This window comes from Scyliorhinus canicula, chromosome 22 (genome assembly GCF_902713615.1).
Source record: "Scyliorhinus canicula chromosome 22, sScyCan1.1, whole genome shotgun sequence".
Lineage (NCBI taxonomy): Eukaryota > Metazoa > Chordata > Chondrichthyes > Carcharhiniformes > Scyliorhinidae > Scyliorhinus > Scyliorhinus canicula.
The window spans coordinates 24,725,066-24,749,686 of record NC_052167.1 but is presented as its reverse complement, the minus strand read 5'-3'; the positions used below and the strand labels follow the sequence as shown (position 1 = coordinate 24,749,686).

The window sequence follows — 24,621 nt, the reverse complement described above, 5'->3', positions numbered from 1 at the left end:
CTGGGCTTGGATTGGGTGGAGGCCTGGGCTTGGATAGGGCGGAGGCCTGGGCTTGGATTGGGTGGAGGCCTGGGCTTGGATAGAGTGGAGGCCTGGGCTTGGATAGGGTGGAGGCCTGGGCTTGGATAGGGCGGAGGCCTGGGCTTGGATAGGGTGGAGGCCTGGGCTAAGGTAGGATGCTCTTTCCAGGGGCCGGTGCAGACCCAATGGGCCAAATGGCCTTCTGCTGCACTGTAAATAAATTCCATGAATTGGCTGCGAAGCAGATTGCTGCCATCCTGAGATTGTGACGGGCGCTATACAAATGTAAGCCTTTTGTTCCCTGAAACGTTCCCTTTTAGAATCCGAGATTGTCGCAATTAAAAATCTGCGTCGGAGCTTACGAGGCCTTCTCGTTCGCCCTTCCCTGGTGCTCTCCTCCGCTGCATGTCCTCCCCCTTCATAACTTCCCGGTTGAGAACCAAAAAACAATTGCAGCCACCCACACATTTCAGAATGGGTTACGTGTGGGACTGTGGGATCAGCCAGGCATCATGGCATCAGGCCATCCGGTTGATTGGGAGCTTTCTTCATTCGTTTAATGATTAACGGCCTCTTCAGCAAACACAATCTCTGCTGGCCCTCTCCCCCACCCCCACCTCCCCACCCACACTTTCAAAAGAACAATATATACCCAAGCTCCAGGGGCAGGTCTATCTGACCAAAGTGAGTGCTGAAGCAGACGGACATGGATCGCAAGCTGCAAACGGTGTTCGCTCTGATCGCCCTAATCTCCACTCTGATCCCAGGTAAGTGAATCTTAGCCCAGGCCTTGCGGACGGCACTGTGGAAACAGGAGACCCAGGAGACAGGGTCGAATGGGGCAAAATAAAAAAGATGACCCAGTACAGGGATATGCGATCTGACATGTACAGAAGTCCAAAGCTTTTTACGGATGAAAGCATTGATCCCTAAGTTAAGGGAGTTTCATAGCTGTTTGGAATGTAAAGGTTCTTGGGGAGAACGGGATTGCCCGAGATAGGAGGATTGAGTGAATGTCCAGAGGGAACAGTTAGTTTGGAGCAGTATTCCCGTTTCACAGATTTTGCTGTGTTACATTTTAAGGTTTACATGACCAGTTTAGACAAATCTTCCTACTTCCCAGTTTTTGCTGGCACTCCGCTGGGGCGGCACAGTGGTTAGCACTTCCTCCTCACAGCGCCAGGGACCCGGGTTCGATTCCGGCCTCGGGTGACTGTCTCTGTGGAGCCTGCACGTTCTCCCCGTGTCGCCGTGGGTTTCCCCCGAGTGCTTCCCAGGTAAGGTTATAGACGGTAGTGGTCATGGGTTTGGAAGGTGCTGTTTGAGGAACCTTAGTGAGTTACTGCAGTGCATCTTGTAGATGGTACACACGGCTGCCACTGTGCGTCGGTGGTGGAGGGTTTGAATGTTAGTGCAGGGAAAAGCAATCAAGCGGGGCTGCTTTGTCCTGGATGGTGTCGTGCTTCGAGTGTTGTCGGAGCTGCACTCATCCAGGCAAGTGGAGAGTTTTCCACCTCCCGAGTAAGGTTAAGGCGGGGGGGGGGGGGGTTGTTGGGTTACGGGTACAGGGTGGATCCGTGGGTTTGAGTAGGGTGATCATTGCTCGGCACAACATCGAGGGCCGAAGGGCCTGTTCTGTGCTGTCCTGTTCTATGTTCTATGCTCCGGTTTCCTCCCACAGTCCAAAGATGGGCAGGTTTAGGGGGATTGGGCATGCTAAATTAACCCTTGGTGTCCAACCATGTCAATGCTAGGTGGGTTATGGGGTTACGGGGATAGGGCGGGGGTTGTGGGCCTTGGGGTGCTCTTTCAAAGGGGCGGTGCAGACTCGATGGGCCGAATGTCGTCCTTCCGCACTGTAGGGCTTCTAGGGTTCCAAAGATATGCAGGATAGGTGGATTGGCCATGCTAAACTGCCCCTTAATGTTCAAAGAGGTGCAGGATAGGTGGGATTACGCGTCTAGAGTGGGGAAGTTAGGATTTTGGGTAGGGTGCTCTCTCACAGGGTCGGTGGATACTCGGAAGGCCGAATGGCCTCCTCCTGTACAGTAGGGATGCTACGATTCGACATAACAATGTAACAATTTTAACGTATACAAGACAAGTTCGGGCCTATTTCCCGGTTTTTACTCCCTCTCCTTTCTGGATGGAGAGTGAGTCGGAGGTTGCATCCCTGTAGATTCCCGAGGAGCTGCTTCCCACTCACCATTCCCGACATAACAACGGTGACTACACTCATCCAGGTAAGTCCACTCAACAGGAGCTGGGTTTGGTTTTGAATCAGAAACCAGCCTCTAGGAGTGGCTGGGGTGCACTGATTAACACTGAGATTTTTAATTGTCTTCAGCTGCTTCATCAATGACCTCCCTTCTATCATAAGGTCAGAAGTAGGGATGACTGCACAATGTTCAGCATAATCCGTGACTCCTCAGATACTGAAGCCGTCCGTGTCCAAATGCAGCAAAACCTGGAGAATATCCGGGTCTGGGCTGACAAGCGGCAAATTCATATTCATGTCACACAAGTGCCAGGTAATGACCATCTCCTTCAAGAGAGGATCTAACAACCGCCCCTTGACATTCAATGGCATCACCATCAGAAACTGAACTGGATTAGCCACATTAATACCGTGGCTTCCAGAGCAGGTCAAAGGTTAGGAATCCTTCAGCAAGTAACTCACCTCCTGACCCCCCCACAAAGCCTGTCCACCATCTGCAAGGCACAAGTCAGGAGTGTGATGGAATAATCTCCACTTGCCTGGGTGAGTGCAGCTCCAACAACACTCGAAGCTCGACACCATCCAGGACAAAGCAGCCCCGCTTGATTGCTTTTCCCTGCACAAACATTCAAACCCTCCACCACCGACGCACAGTGGCAGCCGTGTGTACCATCTACAAGATGCACTGCAGTAACTCACTAAGGTTCCTTAGACAGCACCTTCCAAACCCATGACCACTACCATCTAGAAGGACAAGGGCAGCAGATACCTGGGAACCCCACCACCTGGAGGATCCCCTCCAAGTCACTCACCACCCCAACTTGAAAATATATCGGCCGCTCCTTCACTGTCGCTGGGGCAAAGTCCTGGAACTCCCTCCCTAACAGCACTGTGGGTGTACCTACACCTGAAGGACTGCAGCCGTTCGAGAAGGCAACTCACCACCACCTTATGAAGGGCAATTAGGGATGGGCAAAAAATGCTGGCCTAGCCAGCAACCCACATTCTGTAAAGGGTTTTTTAAAAATACCTTTAATTGGCTTGGAAATGGGTTCTCAATCTGGGGTGACCAACTCTGCAGGATCATAGAATCATGGAGCCTCCACAGTGCAGAAGGAGGCCATTCAGCCCATCGGGTCTGCACCAACCCTCCAAAAGAGCAACCTACTCTCCCCCCACGTCCTACCCTTGTAACCCCACTAAATCTTTGGACACTAAAGGCCTATTTAACACGGCCAATCAACCAAAACAGCACATCTTTGGACTGTGGGAGGAAACCCACGCAGACAGGGGGAGAAGGTATAAACCCTACACAGACAGTCACCCAAGGCCGGAATTGAACCCAGGTCCCTGGCGCTGTGAGGCAGCAGTGCTAATGACTGAGCCACAGAGCCGCCCGCTTGGCCTGGAGTCTCCAGGGATTGAAGAGCAAACTCCAGGACCCCGCTGGGTGCGACCTGGGAGGAAAATCATCGGGACATTAAAAAAGATAGGGTGGGTATTCTCTGTCAGCGGGATCCTCCGCTTTGCCGGCAGCGAACCCACTCCCGCGGATTTCCCAACGGCCTGGCGGCGGCCACAATGGGAAACCCCCATTGGACAGAAACCCCCATTGGACAGAAACCCCCATTGGACAGAAACCTCCATTGGACAGAAACCCCCATTGGACAGAAACCCCCATTGGACAGAAACCCCCATTGGATGGAAACCCCCATTGGATGGAAACCCCCATTGGACAGAAACCCCCATTGGATGGAAACCCCCATTGGATGGAAACCCCCATTGGAGGGAAACCCCCATTGGACAGAAACCCCCATTGGATGGAAACCCCCATTGGAGGGAAACCCCCATTGGACAGAAACCCCATTGGACGGAAACCCCCATTGGATGGAAACCCCCATTGGAGGGAAACCCCCATTGGACAGAAACCCCCATTGTACAGAAACCCCCATTGGAGGGAAACCCCCATTGGACAGAAACCCCCATTGGACAGAAACCCCCATTGGAGGGAAACCCCCATTGGACGGAAACCCCCTTTGGACAGAAACCCCCATTGGACAGAAACCCCCATTGGACAGAAACCCCCATTGGAGGGAAACCCCCATTGGAGGGAAACCCCCATTGGACGGAAACCCCCATTGGAGGGAAACCCCCATTGGAGGGAAACCCCCATTGGACAGAAACCCCCATTGGAGGGAAACCCCCATTGGATGGAAACCCCCATTGGACAGAAACCCCCATTGGAGGGAAACCCCCATTGGACAGAAACCCCCATTGGAGGGAAACCCCCATTGGACAGAAACCCCCATTGGACGGAAACCCCCATTGGACAGAAACCCCCATTGGATGGAAACCCCCATTGGACAGAAACCCCCATTGGAGGGAAACCCCCATTGGAGGGAAACCCCCATTGGATGGAAACCCCCATTGGACATAAACCCCCATTGGACAGAAACCCCCATTGGATGGAAACCCCCATTGGATGGAAACCCCCATTGGACAGAAACCCCCATTGGAGGGAAACCCCCATTGGAGGGAAACCCCCATTGGATGGAAACCCCCATTGGACAGAAACCCCCATTGGACAGAAACCCCCATTGGACAGAAACCCCCATTGGATGGGCTCCAGAATGGCTGCTCACAAATCACGAAAAAAAAGGTTTCGTTGCCATTTTTGGTGTAACAAATTTCCACCAGCGTGTCCACGGCCAGCATTTCATTATAATAACAGGAGAGAGACCTTTTCTGGGCCTTTTCAAAGGAGTAGGGAGTCCACTCCAACTCCAGGTGCAGCCGCCTTCAGCACAGGATTTCAGCTTAGCCTCCAGGGTTTCAGACCGTGGGGGGCCCTAGGCCCGTCTCCCCCACCAGTGAAGACTCCGGGTCTGATATGGAGGCCGAAGAGCCTCCGGATGTCAGTACTGAGGAAGAACCTGCATCAATGACCCTCAGGGGCACTTTGAGGAAGTGGGGGGGGGGGGGTGGGGGAGGGGGGCGAGGGGGGCTGGGGTTTCACGCCAGTCTGCTCCACCTGCCAAGAACTCATAGCCGAGCGTTAAAAGGCAGAAGAGGCCTCATTGACGCGTGAGCGACAGGGATGAAACAGACTTGCGGGTGCCCAATCGGAGTGTTGCAAACACTGTTGACAAGACGGGATGAGGGAGAAACAAAGCAAATCCGGCTGGTCATCCAAGCATCAGGAGTCTCGGGAAATTATGGAGGCAATAAATCTGGGGCAAAAATTAATTGGCACTTGGAGAAGTCTGGCCTGATAAAGAAAGGAAAGTCAGGATGGTTTGGTCAAAGGCAATTTACGTTGGACTAACTTCACGAGTTGAAGAAATGAAGAGGGCTGATGAGGGATTTTGACACTGAAGGGACGCCGGTAAATTGTTCCAAGTCAGAATGGGGCGTGACTAATGTTCCCATGTGCCTGCTGTTACTGAGGGTAATCCAGCTGATGTTTTGTGTGTGACATTTTTTTTAAAAAATATTTTTTATTGAGTTTTCATATTTTATAACCAACAAATTACAAATTATTAGAGAAAAAAAAACACGCTAAAATTAACATGTATATTTACAGGTAAGCATCTTCATAATAACAACTGTGGCCGTCCCCTTTAGCTGGCATACATATTTTACATTCCCCAATATGGCCGAGGCACATGTTTATAGGAAATTATTTACAGTTTGGTTTTGGGCCTTAACTAGCCATCATTTTAATGAAATTGTCTCTTTACTTCATGCACAGACTTAACAGAAGGGGCCGAGGCCTGTCAGGATTTATTTGACAATGACAACTATCTGAACTTTACCAGCAGATTAAAGGTAATACTTTCATTATCACATTATAATAATAATCTTTATTAGTGTCACAAGTAGGTGGGCATAAATAATGCAGTGAAGTTACTGTGAAAATCCTCTAGGTGCCACACGCAAGTAAAGGTTTGTTTTAAAAAGCTATCGGACAACTGCGAGTTAGATCATAGAATCATAGATCATAGAATTTACAATGCAGAAGGATTTGGCCCATTGAGTCTGCATCGGCTCTTGGAAAGAGCACCGTACATAAGCCCACACCTCTACCCTATCCCCGAAACCCAGTAACCCCATCTTTTTGGACACTAAGGGAAATTTATCATGGCCAATCCACCTAACCCGCACACCTTAGGAGTGTGGGAGGAAACCGGAGCACCCGGAGGAAACCCACGCAAACACGGGGGGGAACGTGCAGACTCCGCACAGACAGTGACCCAAGCCGGGAATCGAACCTGGGACCCTGGAGCTGTGAAGCGATTGTGCTATCCACAATGCCATCATGCTGCCCCTTTTGCATCAGGTCAGAGCCGAGAATGTGCTTTGCTGCAAGATGCAGGGTTATGAATATAGCTGGGTGACAACAGACTAAATCTGCAAGTCTAAACTCTCGTGAGGTTAGTTTCAAATCCTGTCTGTGAACGGCCAGTGAAATAATGGGTCATTTAGTGCGCCAAGATGGATCTATTACTCTGGATGTTTTAAGGGTGGTGCAAGAGCCCCGAGTGCCCCATTAAAATTGGGCAGGGCTCCTTCCTACCTCAACATCTACCAGTGTTGGTCCCACTTGGCTCTACACACCCACATCAGAGAGGCCTGACACCATCATAGTGCCCTGATCTAAATCTGAGCCTGAGAGTTCAGGGAGCTGGGGGCAATATGCCTCTGTGACTGGGGCCACATGGGTGGGCATTTGCCCCTGTTCCCAAGGACCTCCCAGTGGTGGAGGCCAATGGTTTTGACTGGATTGCTGATCTTGGGGAGGTGGGTGGTGAAGTTTTCAGCAGTTTTTAGCATCATGGTCTACTCAACCGCAATTGTAACACTGGCCCTGATGGATAATTTGATTGGACGCCTCCGAGTGCTGTTATTTCACCATCCCGGCATCGACCTTCGTTTTTCCTACCAGGGCCTCCATTCTGAGTTTTAATGGATTTATTAGACCACTGTCTTCCACCCTCCTGCCCCTCCCTATCCCAGGCGAGAATCATACTCCTAATTGCCCACTGTTTGGCATGGCTGGTGTCCGTTGGGACGAAGAACTCACAGGTTCTCGGTACGCTCGGTGGCACGCAGAATCAATTGACCCGCCGACTTCACCTAGTGTCTCCTAATCCCGCTCGCTTGAGGCCTGGCCCGAAGGCATAATTAAAATGGACCCACAACCTACTAGCGAACTCCATTGGGTGTTCCCCTTCTCACTGCCTGTACTTACTCAGCAAACCAACGCGGGTCCCTTTGGCGTATCCCATAGCTGACAGGGTGGAGGTTCTGGTTTCCTCGAAGGTCACTTCCTCGTTAGCTTTACCCTCAGGCTGTGCGATGAGGGTTGTTGTCCCCAAGGCCATGAATACGAACCTCTGCTTTCCCCCCTCATCACGGCCATGTCGGGCCTCAAGCCTATGTCGATGACTGAAGAACTTCCCAGAGTCCTGTCCTGGTTCTATTGGCTATTGCCGAAAATTGTGCCAATGTGTATTGAGTGCGGTGAGAAATGCTCCCCTTTTCGGCAGTCGAGCCTCAGGTCGTCATTATTGGGTTAATTTAGACTCCTCCTCACTTCCTGTGGCAAATCGTCCATCTCCTGCCTTGAGACTTAACTGTAGGTTGGTTTCTTCGAGTGTCGGCAGCAGGGCGGCACAGTGGTTAGCACTGCTGCCTACGGCGCTGAAGGCCCGGGTTCGAATCCCAGCCCTGGGTCACTGTCTGTGTGGAGTTTCCATGTTCTCCCCGTGTCTGCGTGGGTCTCACCCCCACAACCCAAAGATGTGCAGGTTAGGTGAATTGGCCATGCTAAATTGCCCCTTAATTGGAAAAAATAATTGGATAATCTAAATTTTAAAAAAAAGAAAAAAAAAAAGATTTAAGGGCAGCACGGTAGCATTGTGGATAGCACAATGGCTTCACAGCTCCAGGGTCCCAGGTTCGATTCCGGCTTGGGTCACTGTCTGTGTGGAGTCTGCGCATCCTCCCTGTGTGTGCGTGGGTTTCCTCCGGGTGCTCCGGTTTCCTCCCACAGTCCAAAGATGTGCAGGTTAGGTGGATTGGCCATGATAAATTGCCCTTAGTGACCAAAATTGCCCTTAGTGTTGGGTGGGGTTACTGGGGTATTGGGATAGGGTGGCGGTGTTGAACTTGGGTAGGGTTCTCTTTCCAAGAGCCGGTGCAGACTTGATGGGCCGAATGGTCTCCTTCTGCACTGTAGGGATTCTATTGATGGATTCCATAGACAACTATTCCGATGCTTAACCAGACTGGGAGAGATTGAGACAGAGAGACGGAGATGTGGAGAGAGAGCGCGTAAGAGGGAAAGAGAGAGAGAGATAGGGCTCTCTAAGATACACCCTAATGCGTGAGGAGTACAGTGACCATTTCTGCGGTTTTTCATTTTGTCTTCAGGAAATAGCCAATTGTTCTGATGTTTATGTGAGGAGCTTGAAAGCTGAGAAACAAGGTGAACTCCTTCAATTGTTGACCAGTGCGGCTGAGCGGCTGAAATCTACCCGTATGGAAGGTATGAATCAATCTCTGGTCTCCGTGTCTGATCCCAGGTAACCAGGCCCTCCGCACTCGCCGCTATTTGTACTGCCATCTTGGTCCTATTGGATTTAGGCCCCCTGGAGGTCAGAAAGGAGTACCCCTTCGCTGTGCCGGACTGATAAATTCCAAGCACGGTAAGGGCAGCTCGGTAGCATGGTGGTTAGCATAAATGCTTCACAGCTCCAGGGTCCCAGGTTCGATTCCCGGCTGGGTCACTGTCTGTGCACGTCCTCCCCGTGTGTGCGTGGGTTTCCTCCGGGTGCTCCGGTTTCCTCCCACAGTCCAAAGATGTGCGGGTTAGGTGGATTGGCCAGGCTAAATTGCCCGTAGTGTCCTAAAAAGTAAGGTTAAGGGGGGGTTGTTGGGTTACGGGTATAGGGTGGATACGTGGGTTTGAGTAGGGTGATCATGGCTCGGCACAACATCGAGGGCCGAAGGGCCTGTTCTGTGCTGTACTGTTCTATGTTCTGTGTAAGTCAGAATGTCGGATACCTTTTCAAATCAGCAACTCTACTGGGATCAGGGACTGAGCTTTGCACGTGTTTGAAAGGCAAAGTGGTGTTTGCCTACTGGTCTGAAACCTAACACAGCCTTGCTGGAAAGGGGGGACAATGACTTGGTGGGATCTATTCCCCATCTGCCCAGTAGCCCAGACGAGTGTTTCACTCCGGCATCGGAGGCCGCTCCTCGCCCCCTATTCTCCCACCCCCAGGGGGCTAGGAGCGGCGGCGCATCAATCTCGCGCGCCGGGCCTTGATGCTTGCGCAAAGCGGCGCCTAAATGACGTCACCCGTGCCGTTTTCCTCTCCGCTGCTCAGCAAGACATGGAGGATTGACCTTGCGGGGCGGCGGAGCAAAAAGAGTGCGTCTTTCAGAGATGCCGGCCCGACGATCGGTGGGCACCGATCGCGGGCCAGACCCCTCCTGAGCACACCCCCTGGAGCTCGATTCTCCCTCCGCCCCCCACAGGCCCCACACGCAGCGATCAAGCGCTGTTCACACCGGCAGCGACCAGGTGTGGTTGGCGCCGGTGTGAACTGGTCGTATTAGGCAGGCCGCTCGGCCCTTCCGGAGCCCTCGACTGGAGCGCCGATTCTCCGAGCAGCCTGTCGCAAAACGCAACACGCCGTTTTGGGGGGGGTGGGAGAATCGCGTGCGGGTGCCAGGGAGGCGTGGCGTGAATCGCCCGGCACTCCCACGATTCTCCCACCCGGCGTGGGGGTCGGAGAATCATGCCCCTTAAATACTGTGAGCAGCTTTAACAAAGAGTCATCGGACTCGAAACGTTAGCTCTTTTCTCCCCCGACAGATGCTGCCAGACTTGCTGAGATTTTCCAGCATTTTCTCTTTCGTTTCAGATTCCAGCATCCGCAATAATTTGCTTTTATACTGTGAGCAGTGTTAGTCCCGTTATCTAAGGGAAGATATACTGGCATTGGAGGCTGTCCAGAGAAGGTTCACTGGGTCGATCCCGGGTATGGAGGGAGTTTCTAATGAGGAGAGGTTGAGTAGGTTGGGTCTATATTCATTGGAGTTTAGAAGAATGAGAGGCGACCTTATTGAGACATATCGGATTCTCAGGGGGTTTGACAGGGTCGATGCTGAGAGGTTGTTTCCCCTTGTGAGAGAGTCTAGGACCAGAGGGCATCATCTCAGAGTGAGGGACTCGCCCATTTAAGACAGAGATGAGTGGGAACATCTTCTCTCAGAGTGAATCTGTGGAATTCTTTACCGCAGAGAATTGTAGAGGCCGGGTCGTTAAGTATGTTCAAGGCCGAGAGAGAAAGAGGGCGCGATTCTCCGCAAATGCGGAGAGTTGTGAAGGCTGCCGTGAAACTGGCCGTGTTTCACGGCAGCCTCCGCGCCCCCTCCGGGACCCGATTCTGCTCCCCGGTTGGGGCTAGCAGCGGGGCCCCGTGAACCTCGGCATCGCAGGCTTAGCGAACTTCGCTAAGCCCGCGCGCCAAGGGTAACGGCGGCTGACGCAAACGATGATGTCAGCCGCGCATGCGCGGATTGGACGGCTCCAATCCACGCATGCGCGGATGACGTCATCACGCATATGCGTGAAACCCGCGCATGCGCGGATGACGTCATCACGCATATGCGTGAAACCCGCGCATGCGCGGGCCGTTATGCCCCACAGCCGCCCCGCGGACTGATCCAGCGGGGCGGCGGAGGAACAAAGAGTGCGCGGGGTTCGGACCCGCTGCCCGCGATCGGTGGGCACCAATCGCGGGCCCATGCCACCCTTGGCACGGCCGTGGTGCGGCCGTGCCAATCGGTGGCACGGTTCTCCAGAACGGCACTTTGCGGCCGTTTTCACGAACTGTGAGAGCAGGTGTGTTGGAGTTCGTGAAAACGGCCGCAAAGGCCTGGGAAATCGGCCCATCGGATAGGGGAGAATCGCTGCTCGCCGTAAAAAACGGCGAGCAGCAATTCGTGTCGTGGGGCGGCCGTGGGGGGGGGGGAGAATAGCGGGAGGTCGGGAAAAATGTCGGGAAAGCCCTCCCGCTATTCTCCGACCCGTCATGGGGGGCGGAGAATCGCGCCCAGAGTTTTAATCAGTGAGGGAATCGAGGGTTATGGGGATTAGGTGGGAAAGTGGAGTTAAGGATTATCACAGCAGATCAGTCTTGATCCCATTGAATGGCGGAGCTGACTTCTGCTGCCCTGTCTTACTTTGAGCTGGAACGGTGGTTGATCGCTATTGAAATGGTCATTGGTTGAACATCGATCGGGAACTGATTCCGTGGCTCCCTGGCTAACAATGCAGTCAGCTGACATTCCATTTGGGATCATCGGCCATCGGGGAAAACCCGGCAGCTGGGAATTGTGCCAGCTTCCTGAATTTAATATTTAGCTCAAGCCTCCACCCCAAGTCCATTGCGGTAAAGCCTTCAATGAAGCAACAGAACATTTTAAAATGTCGTTTATATCAAAATATTCACTGATATTTTTAAGAGTGCTTACCTGGTGAAGTTTTATGAATAAGGCTGAAAATCAAGATATCACAAAAAAATTAATCACAGTATCTCATCACGTGAGTAAGTCGATTTAAATTGAATAATTGAAAATATTTTTTTTGAATTAAACACACAGAAGCATTTATTGGAATCATTGATGCTTCCTGGTCAGTTTCTTTGTAAATTAAGGAAGAAAATTAAAACGCTTTGCACCTTTGAAAAAGGTAGGAAGGCGCGGTGACGCAGTGGTTAGCCCTGCTGCCTCACGGTGCCGAGGACCTGGGTTCAATTCCGGCCTCAGATCACTGTCTGCGTGGAGTTTTCACTTTCTCCCCTGTGTCTGCGTGGGTTTCCTCCGGGTGCTCCGGTTTCCTCCCGCAGTCCAAAGATGTGCAGGTTAGCTGGATTGGCCGTGCTAAATTGCCCTTAATGTCCAATAAGTTCCGTGGGGGATACTAGGTTACGGGAACAGGGTGGAGGATTGGACCTAGATTGTTTCGATGGGCCGAATGGCATCCTTCTGCACTGTAAAGATTCTAGGATGTATATGGCAGGTGGATTGGTCACGCTAAATTGCCCCTTAATTGGAAAAATTGAAAAAACCTTTGATAAAAGATTCATTTTAAGAGCCTCCTTGGATAGACGACAGAAAGCAATTGGGGCAAAACATTGTGGGTGGGATTCTCCGATCCCCCGCCGGGTCGGAGAATCGCCGGGGGTGACGGCGTGGATCCTGCCCCCGCCGGGGTTTTGGCGGAGGCTGGAATCGCGGCGCGCCAGTCGGCAGCTGCTGGCAGCAGCCCCCCCGGCAAATCTCCGGCCCACGATGGGCCGAGTGGCCGCCCGTTTACGGCGGGTCCCGCCGGCGTAAAGCAGAACAGGTCCTTACGGGCGGGACCTGGCTACACAGGCGGCCTGCAGAGTCCTCGGGGGGGGGGAGGGGGAGATCTGGCCCCGGGGGGGGGGGGGGGGGGGGGGGGGGGGGGGGGCTGCCTCCACGATGGCTTGGCCCGCGATCGGGGCCCACCGATCCGCGGGCGGGCCTGTGCCGTGCGGGCACGCTTTCTCTCCGCACCGGCCGCTGTCAACCTCCGCCATGGCCGACGCGGAGAAGAACCCCCTTGCGAATGCGCTGGGATGACGCCAGCACACGCCGGCGCTCCCACGCATGCGCCAACTCACGCCGGCCGGCGGAAGCCCTTTGGCGCTGGTTGGCGTGGCGCCAAATACTCCGGCGGCGGCCTAGCCCCTGAAGATGCGGATGGTTCCACACCTTCGGGGCGGCCCGACACCGGAGTGGTTCACGCCACTCCTCGGCAACGGAGTATTCCGCCCCAGCAGTTCAGGCAGAATCCCGCCCTGTATGTTTTCAGGAAGCTGTTAGATACAGCACTTGGCTCGAAGGGTTGAATGGCCTCCTCCTGCTCCCATTTTCTATGTTTCTATGCAATCAGTGGCAGTCGCCATGGTGATTAGCGTGACTTGCGGGTGTGGCCATTTGTGGGCAGGGTCAGCTTCCATCATCATGTTCCTTGAACCAGTGCAAACATCACAGAAAATCGAATCTCAACACGCACAAAGTTCCTCAATCTCTTGCTTGTGCTTGGTTTAACACTGAAGCCTTGCAGGAATATCTTCATATATCAGAACAAATGGCAAATTCACGGTGAAAGGTGAGCAGCCTTGTAATATAGGCCCATGTCGACGCCAAATCACAGAATAGGATCACAGAACTCCAACAGTGCAGAAGGAGGCCATTCGGCCCATTGAGTCAGAAGAGCAACCTACCTAAGGTGTGGTGAATCATAATAGCATAATTCACACTGTTATCACACATGTTGTACCATACCTCTGTAAGCTCGGCACACGAGCAGTTGCGCGGCTCTGCCCCTAGGGGGAGTTGTACTCGGAATGTACGGAAGTTTTTACTGGGCTCCACCCTTGGCTCTGCCCATGACTCCTCCCCCCCCACTGGTTGTATAAAGCTTGGCAGTCGGAGCCTGCCTGCCAGTTCATCTAGAGTTCATCTCGTCACAGGCAGGCTCTGTTGTAAGACGATTAAAACCACTGTTCACTTCTAACCACGTGCCGCGTGAATTGATGGTCTCATCACTAGGAATGGAGTGAACTCAAAACCCAGAGATGAAAACTGTTTCAAAATGGACACCTGGCAGCCATTTTGTTGTGCGTTCGTTTCCAGCATTCCAACATGTCCTTCCCTCCTCCTGTGATCAGCTAAGTCCTCTTACAGGGGCAGCTAGATGTTCAACTCAGTAAGGGGGAGCAGAAGGTGTATCACTCTATCAGGATGCAGGGATAAGGTGAAGCCAACCTTGGCCAAACACTGCAGCCTGTAAGGGTACAGGGAAGTCCAGTGTTCCACATGTTGACGTCCTGAGGAGGCTTAGAATTGGGTTTGAGAAGCAGAAGGGGAGAGTCGTAAAGGCTGCCGTGAAACTGGCCGTGTTTCACGGCAGCCTCCGCGCCCCCTCCCGGGACCCGATTCCCCCCCCCCCCGGTCGGAGCTAGCAGCGCAGCCCCGTGAAGCACGGTATCGCGGGCTTAGCGACCGTCGCTAAGCCCGCGCGCCAAGCGTCACGGCGGCTGACGCGCACGATGATGTCAGCCGCGCATGCGCGGGTTGGACGGCTCCAACCCGCGCATGCGCGGATGACGTAATCACGCATATGCGTCAAACCCGCGCATGCGCGGGCCGTCATGCCCCTCAGCCGCCCCGCGGACTGATCCTGCGGGGCGGCGGAGGAACAAAGAGTGCGCGGGTATCGGACCCGCTGCCCGCGATCAGTGCCCACCGATCGCGGGCCCATGCCACCCTTGGCACGGCCGTGGTGCGGCCGTGCCAATCGGTGCCATGGTTGTCCGGGATGGCACTTTGCGGCCGTTTTCACGAACGGTGAGAGCAGGTGTGTTTGCGTTCATGAAAACGGCCGTAAAGGCCTGGGAACTCGGCCCTTCAGCCAGGGGAGATTCGTGTCGTGGGGCGGCCATGGGGGGGGGCGGAATAGCGGGAGGTCGGGAAAAATGTCAGGAAGGCCCTCCCGCTATTCTCCGACCCGTCGTGGGCAGCGGAGAATCGCTTCCAAGGTGTTTGGATTTCAACATAAGTTCAGATGAAGGAAAAGAGACACAAAGAGTTGGGCGGCACGGTGGCACAGTGGTTAGCACTGCTGCCTCAGAGCACCAGGGACCTTCAATTCCGGCCTTGGGTCACTGTCTGTGTGGAGTCTGCATGTTCTCCCTGTCATAATATACACCAATATATCATGGTGCAGACGCACACTGATGGACACACACAGGGACCAATCAACATGTACAAACACCGCAGCCAATCACCAGTTAGAATACACACACTATAAAGGCAGAGGGCACCACGGTTCCCGCTCATCTGGGTGCTGCCTCTCAGTGTAACAAGAACTCATCCAGCCCAGCACAGACTCACACCACGGGCTGAGAGAATCAACTGGTTCGGACAAGGCTCAGGTCTCTAGTTTAAGTTAGCATTATTTAGACCCACAGTCATCGTGTGTTAGTTAGTTAGAAGTTAGTTAATAAAATTGAGTTGAACCTTCATCTGTGTTGGAAGTGTCTGTTCATCTCTCAAGCCTACACTAAGCCAACACATCACTCCCCGTGTGTGCGTGGGTTTCCTACAGGTGTCTTCGGTTTTCTCCCACAGGCCAAAGATGTGCAGGTTAGGTGGATTGGCCACGATCAATTGACCCTTAGGATGTGTAGGTACGAGATTTAGAGGGGATTTCAGGAAAGCGTCTTCCCCCAGAGGGTGATGTGAATCTGGGACTCGCTGTCTGAAATGATGATAGAGGCGGGAGCATTTAGATATGCACTTGAAACACCAGAGCATACAAGGCTAAGGAGCAAGTGCTGGGAAATGGGATTAGAATAGATTTAGATTTAGAACAGTACAGCACAGAACAGGCCCTTCGGCCCTCGATGTTGTGCCGAGCAATGATCACCCTACTCAAACTCACATATCCACCCTATACCCGCAACCCAACAACTCCCCCTTAACCTTACTTTTTAGGACACTACGGGCAATTTAGCCTTGCCAATCCACCTAACCCGCACATTTTTGGGACTGTGGGAAGAAACCGGAGCACCGGAGGAAACCCATAGGTGCTTGGTGGCCGAATGGCTGTTTTCTGTGCTGCAAAACGATGTGTGACTATGACTAAAACAAAATGGAGGGAGGAGAGCAAACCAGAAGAGAACATGGAGTGAGAAGGAAAAGTTTGATGTACCGAGGAGAGGCTGCATCTTCCAGTGACGGTCAGAACACTGAAATCTTCAGACGACGGGGGCAGAAGCTTTGGCTGCCACAAATAGCAGAGGGAATTGAAGTCTTGGGAGGGTGGGGGCATGCTGGGATGGAAGGTGGGGGCAATGTAGTGTAACAGCCCTTCCAGCGGTGAACGTGATGGTTTAGCTCAGTTGGTGATGCGAAGCGTGGGTTGAATTCCCACACCGGCTGAGGTTAAGCGTGAAGGCCCGGCCTTCTCAACCTCGCCCCTCGCCTGAGGTGTGGTGACCCTCAGGTTAAATCACCACCAGTCAGCTCTCCCCCCCCCCCCCCCCCCCCCCCCCCCCCCCCCTCAGAGGGGAAAGCAGCCTATGGCTTGAGTGTCTGCAGCTGGCAATATTTGGGCATTATTGACTGAACCAATCCAGCAACACAGTAATATAAGCAGAGGAGCCCTTCCCACTGCTCGGGTCCAATAGGTAATCCCTAGGAGACTAGAATCGAAGGGTAAAGCCTCAGACTAAAGGTACGATCCTTTAAAACAGAGATGAGGAGGAATTTCTTCAGCCAGAGGGTGGTGAATCTGTGGAACTCTTTGCCGCAGAAGGCTGTGGAGGCCAAATCACTGAGTGTCTTTGAGACAGAGAGAGATAGGTTCTTGATTAATAAGGGGATCAGGGGTTGTGGGGAGAAGGCAGGAGAATGGGGGATGAGAAAATATCAGCCATGATTGAATGGCGGAGCAGACTCGATGGGCCGAGTGGCCTAATTCTGCTCCTATATCTTGTGGATTTAACAGATGATCTGGTCATTATCACAATGTTGTTCTTGCTTTGTAAAAAAGTGGCAGCCCGTGCTTCCAACATCAAAAAGGGTGGCTGCACCTTCAGAAGTACTTCCTAAAACGCTTTGGGGAGTGCTGATATCATGAAAGATGCGATGCAAATGCAAGTTGTGACTTTCTGTGTTTGTGACTGGATGCTTTTCATCTTAACACGTGCACTGTTTGTTTTTTTGTAAAAGCTTGCCGTGACGTACATCCCAAGAACTGCAGTTTCCCGCTGATCCCGAAGAATGGAGGCTTGATCTGTATGACCCATGAGAAGACGCGCTATTGCAAACCAATGTGTAACCAGGTGGGGACTCACAGTGCGGCACATAGCACAGTACTCTTCATCTGCACATCTCTTCACCCCCACCAGCTCGCTGCACCTGGTGACCCAGTGATAGTTTCACGGATGTCAGGTACCAGCGAGCCCGGTAGCAACTCACACAAAACGGCTACTTTTCATGTGTCACCCTCCAAAATGTATTTCATCATTTAACGGGATGTGCTGGCTAGGCCAGCATTTGTTGCCCATCTCTAATTGCCCCTTGTGAAGGTGGTGGTGAGCTGCCTTCTTGAACCGTTGCATTCCACGTGGCGTAGGTACACCCACAGTGCTGCTAGGGAGTTCCAGGATGTTGCCCCAGCGACAGTGAAGGAACGGCCGATATATTTCCCAAGTCACGATGGTGTGTGGCTAGGAGGGTAACTTCCAGGTGGTGGGGTTCCCAGGTATCTGCTGCTCTTGTCCTTCTAGATGGGAGAGGTCATGGGTTGGGAAGGTTCTGTGAAGGAGCCTTGGTGAGTTCCCACAGTGCGTCTTGTAGATGGTACACACGGCTGCCACTGTGCATCGGTGGTGGAGGGAGCAAATGTTTCTGAAAGGGGTGTCAATCGACTGGGCTGCTTTGTCCTGGATGGTGTCGAGCTTCTTGAGTGTTGTTGGAGCCGCACTCATCCAGGCAAGTGGAGAGTATTCCATCACACTCCTGACTTGTGCCTTGTAGATGGTGGACAGGCTTTGGGGGGTCAGGAGGTGAGTTACTCACCGCAGGAGTCTTAGCCTTTGATCTGCCCTGGTGGCCACAGTATTTATATGGCTGGGTCCAGTTCAGTTTCTGATCAATGGTAACCCCCAGGGTGTTGATTGTGGGGGATTCAGCGATGGTAATGCCATTGAATGTCAAGGTTAGATTCTCCCTTGTTTGAGATGACTGATCCCCGGCACTTGTGTAGCCCAAATGTAACTTGCCACTTGTCAACCCAAGCCTGGATATTTTCCAAGTCTTAATGCATTTGGACATGGACTCCTTCAGTACCTGAGCATTCACGAATGGTGCTGAACATTGTGCAATCGTCCACAAACATTCCCACATCTAACCTTTTGATGGGAGGAAGGTCATTGATGAAGCAGCTGAATTTGGTTGGTCCGCAGACACTAACCTCAGGAACTCCTGCAGTGATGTCCTGGAGCTAAGATGATTGACCGCCAACAACCAGCTTCCTTTGTGCCAAGTATGACTCCAGCCAACAGGGAATTTTAGAATCACCGCGGTGCTGAAGGAGGCCATTTGGCCTATTGAGTGGGCCCCTGTGAAAGAGAACCCTACCTAGGCCCACTAGGGCAGCACGGTAGCATTGTGGATAGCGCAATCGCTTCACAGCTCCAGGGTCCCAGGTTCGATTCCGGCTTGGGTCACTGTCTGTGTGGAGTCTGCACATCCTCCCCGTGTGTGCGTGGGTTTCCTCCAGGTGCTCTGGTTTCCTTTCACAGTCCAAAGATGTGCGGGTTAGGTGGATTGGCCATGCTAAATTGTCCTTAGTGTCCAAAATTGCCCTTAGTGTTGGGTGGGGTTACTGAGTTATGGGGATAGGGTGGAGGTGTTGACCTTGGTTAGGGTGCTCTTTCCAAGAGCCGGTGGAGACTCGATGGGCCGAATGGCCTCCTTCTGCACTGTAAATTCTATGTTCCCCTGCCCTATCCTCACAACCCCAAGTAGCCTTTGGACTAAGGGGCAATTTAGCCTGGCCAATCCACCTAACCTACACACCTTTTGATTGCTGGAGGAAACCAGAGCACCCGGGGGAAACCCACGCAAACACGGGGAGAACGTGCTTGCGTTGGGATAGGGTGGAGGCGTTGACCTTGGGTAGGGTGCTCTTTCCAAGAGCCGGTGCAGAGTCGATGGGCAAATAATTCAGTGCCTTCGACCATTTCTTGGTATCACGTGGCGTTAATCAATTTGGTCGAAGACTGACATTTCTGTTGCTGTGGCTGAGATGGAACATCCACTTTGCCCTTCTGGTTGAAGATTATTCCAATGCATCAATCTTGTCCACCACCATTCACGGCTTGGCATGGCCGGACAGCAGAGCTTAGATCTGATCCATTGGTTGTAGAATCACTTAGCTCTGTCTATTACTTGCTGCTTATGCTGTTTGGCACGCAAGTAGTCCTGTGTTTAGCTTCACCAGATTGACACCTCATATCTCGGTCTGTCTGGTGTTGCCCCTGGCATGCTCTCCCGCACTCTTCATTGAACCAGGTTTGCCCCCCTCCCCCACGCCCCACCCCCCTGGCTTGGTGGTAATGGTAGAGCGGGGGTTATGTCAGGCTATGAGGTGACAGATTGTGGTTCACTACAGTTCTCCTCCAGTTTTGATGGCCCACAGCGCTTCATGGATGCCCAGTCTTGGGTTGCTAGATCTGTTTGACGTCCAGCCCATTTATCCCGGTGGTGGTAGTGCCACACAACACAATGGAGGGTATCCCCAATGTGAAGATGGGACTTGGTCTCCACACGGACTGTACGATGATCACTCCGACCGATACTATCATGGACAGACGCATCTGCGGCAGGCAGGTTGGTGAGGATGAGATCAAGTAGATTTTCATATAATAGTGTGCACATAAATCAATATAGACACAAGCAAACATGGGCATTCACGTGTATAGACACGCACATCCAGTGGGTTTATTAAAATATACTCCTCTGTCCCTAGTAGCCCGGCGAAGGATCTTGCTACAATGGAAGGATGTGAGGCCCCCAAGCGTGGAGACCTGGATCAATGACATGGCGGGTTTCATTAAGCTAGAGAAGGTCAAATTCGCCCTGAGAGGGTCAGTACAAGAGTTCTTTAGGCGGTGGCAGCCTTTTCTCGACTTTCTGGCTCAACGATAGGGTACGGGGACAGCAGCAGCAGCAACCCGGGGGGGGAGGGGAGGGGGGGAAGGGGGAGGGAAAAGGGGGGGGGGGGGGGCGGACAATGACTATGTTTGTTTATTTAATTTTAATATATTTTTAAGTTCTTTTGTTGTTCATTGGGGTTGGGGGGGTGGGGGGATGTGATACATGCGTTGATACGGTCTGGGGGGTGTCACAGTTATTATGGGTTAATTTGTTGCATTTCATTGTTTGTCGTTATGTTTTATATTTTCTGTAAAAAATTCCAATAAAAATTATATTAAACAAATATATATACTCCTGTGTAATGTAATATAAACTGATCCCAGTTCCGCAGTATTAAATGACTCCAAAGCAGGGGTTAGAAAGCTTTGGAAATTCCGATGGTATTGTCAGAGAGGAGTTGCCTTGTTGATTCATCATTTTTCTGATTGGTATTGGGTCACGTAGATGCAGAGTTACAGGACCATGCAGCATGGGGGGGCAGCATGGTAGCATGGTGGTTAGCGTCAATGCTTCACAGCTCCAGGGTCCCAGGTTCAGTTCCCGGCTGGGTCACTGTCTGTGCGGAGTCTGCACATCCTCCCCGTGTGCGCGTGGGTTTCCTCCGGGTGCTTCGGTTTCCTCCCACAGTCCAAAGATGTGCGGGTTAGGTGGATTGGCCATGCTAAATTGCCCGTAGTGTCCTAAAAAGTAAGGTTAAGGGGGGGTTGTTGGGTTACGGGTATAGGGTGGATACGTGGGTTTGAGTAGGGTGATCATTGCTCGGCACAACATCGAGGGCCGAAGGGCCTGTTCTGTGCTGTACTGTTCTAAATGATATTTCTTCCCAGAGCGGAGGTGCAAGCCACGCTGACATTTGATCACTCTGCTTGCCACAGGGTTACGACTTTAAATTCTTGAGGAGGACCAAACTGTTCGAGAGCTGTGGGGATGGAACTGGGTATCGTTGGACCACACCGTACATCGGAGGTAATCGGCTGGCCGACTGCTTAGGTAGGTCCCGAGGGCCCAGCGTTGCTGCCTTTCCGCCGGGGGGGGGGGCAGCCGTGTCGGATCGGGCGCAGCTCAGGGAGATTCCCCGGGGTGACGATGCAGCCCAATTCTGATTTGCTAAATGGCCTCAGTGCCGTCAGCCCTCTCCTCCTTACCGCGCTGGACAACAAGAGCCGAGGAAGAGAACTGCCCAAAATTCCCCTCGCCCCAACAACTTCCCAAACACAACCAGACCAGGAATAATGTCCAGAGAGTGGGGGTGGGGGTGGGGGGGGGGGGGGGGGGGGGGAGATGCTGGAGGGTTAGCGGTCGGGGCGGGGAGAGTGGATTTCATGGAACCCGTAAGGATGGGTATTATAGCATGTGGCTTTATTAGACAGGAACCAAAACTTTGGTTTCCAACAGCAGCTTGAGAAGCAGACATCAAGCCAGCGGCCTGTTTGTGGTGTGTCAAGGGTAAGTCAGTGGTTTATTGGGGGGGGGGTGGATTGTGGAGTGGGGTCGGGCCATTGGAAAGGGATCTGAGGGAGGGGGGAGGGTGGGGTCGGGAGCACGAGGCCGTGGCAGAGAGACGAGCCTGGCGTCCTGAGTGCGGTAGGAGGAGGGGTGGGTGGTACAGACAGTCAAGGGAAGAAAATAAGGGCAGGGCGGGGAAATGAGGCCCCTGAAGGAAGGAGCCTTGAGGCCCGAGTGGGAGTGGCAGGAAACCGGTAGCCCAGAGGCCACGTGCGGCCCATCTGGATTCTGAGTGTGGCCCAGGAGACACTTTGTTGACCGTTGCCCACGAGCAGAGTCGCCACATTCTCTTATTCCCGCCGTGTCGTTTTTTTTTTTCCCTACCGGTATGGCTGAAGTGATTCGCAGGTAAAGCGAGGGAGAGTGAAGTGAGTTGCGTGCTGATTGCTCACAACATTGAGTGTGAGAGCCGTGCGCTCTTTCTGTGTCCAAAGGGTAAATATGTATTTTGTTTTTAACATTTGAAGTAGATGGCAGTTCTATTAATAGAAAAACGATTAAGCATTTCCTATAAATCCTTATGAAATGTTCAGCCTGTATTAAATGTATTTTATCTTATTCGTGGGGTCATGGTTAGTGAACAAACCCCATTCCAGTCTTGCGGTCCATTGAGGTGAAGGAGGGTTGCTCATGCGGCCTGGGTTTCCCATCGCTGATCAAGGAACGTCGATGATGGAGTATTGGAGGTCCTCGAGGGAGGGATTATTGAGGTTTCTTGGTGTCCAGGGATATGCGGGTTGGGTGGGGTTACAGGGATAGGGCAGGTGGAGTTGGCCTGGGTGGTGTGTTCTTTTGAAGGGTTGGGACAGACCCGATGGGCCGAACGGCCTCCTTCTGCACTGTTGGGATTCGGCGGATTGTGCTTCGAATTATATTTGGACTGAGGTCGAACAGTTTTAGTTAAAAATTAGCTACAGAGTAAAGCTCCAACGCTAATCCATACAAAATGCCTCGACCTCGAGAGTCTGGACCAATATGCGTCAGACTGACGATCTGATTCCGAACTGGGACAGTTTTTGAAACAAGAGCTTTGCCTGTTGGGAAGTGGATCAAAACTGAAGAAACTTATTTCCGAAACTATTGCGGCCAGGCACGGATCTGATTCCCTTTAGAACCAGTACAGGTCTGAGAGATGATCAGCCAGTATCTAACCCACTATAACCTTTGTCTTACATGGGGGGGTGATTCTCCGGGTACGATCGCCAGCGGGAATCATGATGAGCCGGAGGATCGGGGGGGGGGGGGGGGGGCTGCTGAGCAAACACAATTGCTCCAATGCCCCCACCCGTCCGAGATGAATGGGTGCAAGTGCTGTGAAATGGGGGGGGGGCAGGCGGCTTACACTCCGAGGGTTGGCGAGGGGGCGTGTAACCTTCCTTCAATTCCCTCCAGGGTCCTGAAGGGGGCCCTTTGGGAGAGGTGGGGGGGGGGGTCAGGTGGCTTGAGCTGTAGGGGCTCAGATTGGGGTCTTTCCTGGAATGGGGGTCATACGGCTGGTCTTCCCATCTTGCAGCCTCGAAACCCTTTAAACCACCTGTCGGCATGTCAAGGTGAAAGTTATCTGAGAATAAAGTCAAAGTCTTCCTGTCTGTTCTGAGGAGCTTCCTAGAAAGACCAGGTGCTCTGTATGAGAGCTTCTCCCCCACACCTACTCTTTCTAGGAAGCTCTTCGGAACAAATAGGCAGCCTCGTCAAAATAAACGGCTGTTCGAAAGGGTAGCCGCTCAAAAGAGGAAATACTTCAGAGTGAATGGATCCCTGTTTAGCTGTATAAATGAAGAACCAGAATCCTTCCTTTGAAACAGTGTGGACCTGTCAATCAAGAGGCTTCTAAAAGACAATGGTCCGTGAAATTGAATGTAAACAATGCATTTCAAAGCTTTTAGGCTTCTAGGCAGGCACGCAGGCTTGAAAAAGATAAAGGGCAAGAAATTGACTGTGAAAAACAATTCAAAAGTTTCTACCACATTACAGGGAAAACTTACACATTTATCTCCCAGATCTTTCATTTGATCATGCTGACACACAATTTAAATGGTTTAAAGGCTGTAGGTGGGAAGGCGAGTCAAACGTCCCCATCCCGCGAACGATTCCCTACCCTGAGCCCCTCCAGCTCAAGCCCCCTGACCTCCACCTCCCCTGAAGGATGTCCCTCAGCCCCCTAGAGGCAAGTGGGGGGGAGGGTACTCATATTTGTGCCCCCTCTCAGAGTGGAAGGTGCCAGGTTGGCACTGCCAAGGTGCAGAGCTTGAAAGTGGGGGGAGGGTGGGGGCTTTTCAGCATGGGGGGTGGGGGGATTCCTTTCCAGTGATTCGGGGGGGGGGGGGGGGGGTGGCTGCAACAGTACTCTGAGGTAAGGGTGCCCTGATGTGCCAGCAGGAAGAACTGGAGGGAGCACTTAGTCTTTAACTGGGAGAATCGCAGGGACCAGCTTTGGAGATCCAGCCAATTGAACTAGCAAAGCACAGAGAGCTGTATTAATGAATCACCCTATCCTCCCTGTGTTCTCTCCCAGAGAGTTCCCTACGAGTAAGTGGGATGAAGACCGCCTACTTCCCCCGGAGCTGCCTAGATGCAATCTACAATCACACAGAAGAAAAGGTCTTGATTTCCATCTTCAAGGAAGAACTCAAAAAGTTTAGTGTCGATAAAGTCAACAGCAAAACCAAGTGCTTATTGTGTGGAGACTGATCCTTGTAATCCACAGACTGCACGCTGAGGCAAAGACTTTGTACCTTCAATTATGGGGAATTCATTAAAATCAAAGATGATTGTGAAACTATTATTGAATTATGATACTGAGCTTCCTTACATAGAACATAGAACACTACAGCGCAGTACGGGCCCTTCGGCCCTCGATGTTGCGCCGACCTGTGAAACCATCTGAAGCCTATCTGACCTACACTATTCCATTTTCATCCATATGTCTATCCAGTGACCACTTAAATGCCCTTAAAGTTGGCGAGTCTACTACTGTTGCAGGCAGGGCGTTACACACCCCTACTACTCTCTGAGTAAAGAAACTGCCTCTGACATCT

General features: G+C 52.4%; 1 protein-coding gene across 1 annotated transcript; it reads left to right on the top strand.

Moving 5' to 3' along the window:
• The first annotated feature begins 632 nt into the window (after positions 1–632).
• Positions 633–24,365, top strand: si:ch1073-126c3.2 (uncharacterized protein LOC555816 homolog). The gene is made up of 6 exons (XM_038783223.1): positions 633–788; positions 5,991–6,067; positions 8,675–8,789; positions 17,084–17,196; positions 20,953–21,067; positions 24,099–24,365. The coding sequence occupies exons 1-6, from the start codon at positions 728–730 to the stop codon at positions 24,272–24,274; spliced, it is 657 nt and encodes a 218-aa protein (XP_038639151.1). The 5' UTR covers positions 633–727; the 3' UTR covers positions 24,275–24,365.
• Positions 24,366–24,621: the final 256 nt, after the last annotated feature.

Excerpts from the sequence above, each read along its gene's own strand:
- si:ch1073-126c3.2 (XM_038783223.1), top strand. The coding sequence starts at position 728 with ATGGATCGCAAGCTGCAAACGGTGTTCGCTCTGATCGCCCTAATCTCC. Across the intron at positions 6,068-8,674 it reads ACTTTACCAGCAGATTAAAG|GAAATAGCCAATTGTTCTGA; the intron begins GTAATACTTTCA and ends TTTTGTCTTCAG. Across the intron at positions 21,068-24,098 it reads TCGGCTGGCCGACTGCTTAG|AGAGTTCCCTACGAGTAAGT; the intron begins GTAGGTCCCGAG and ends GTTCTCTCCCAG.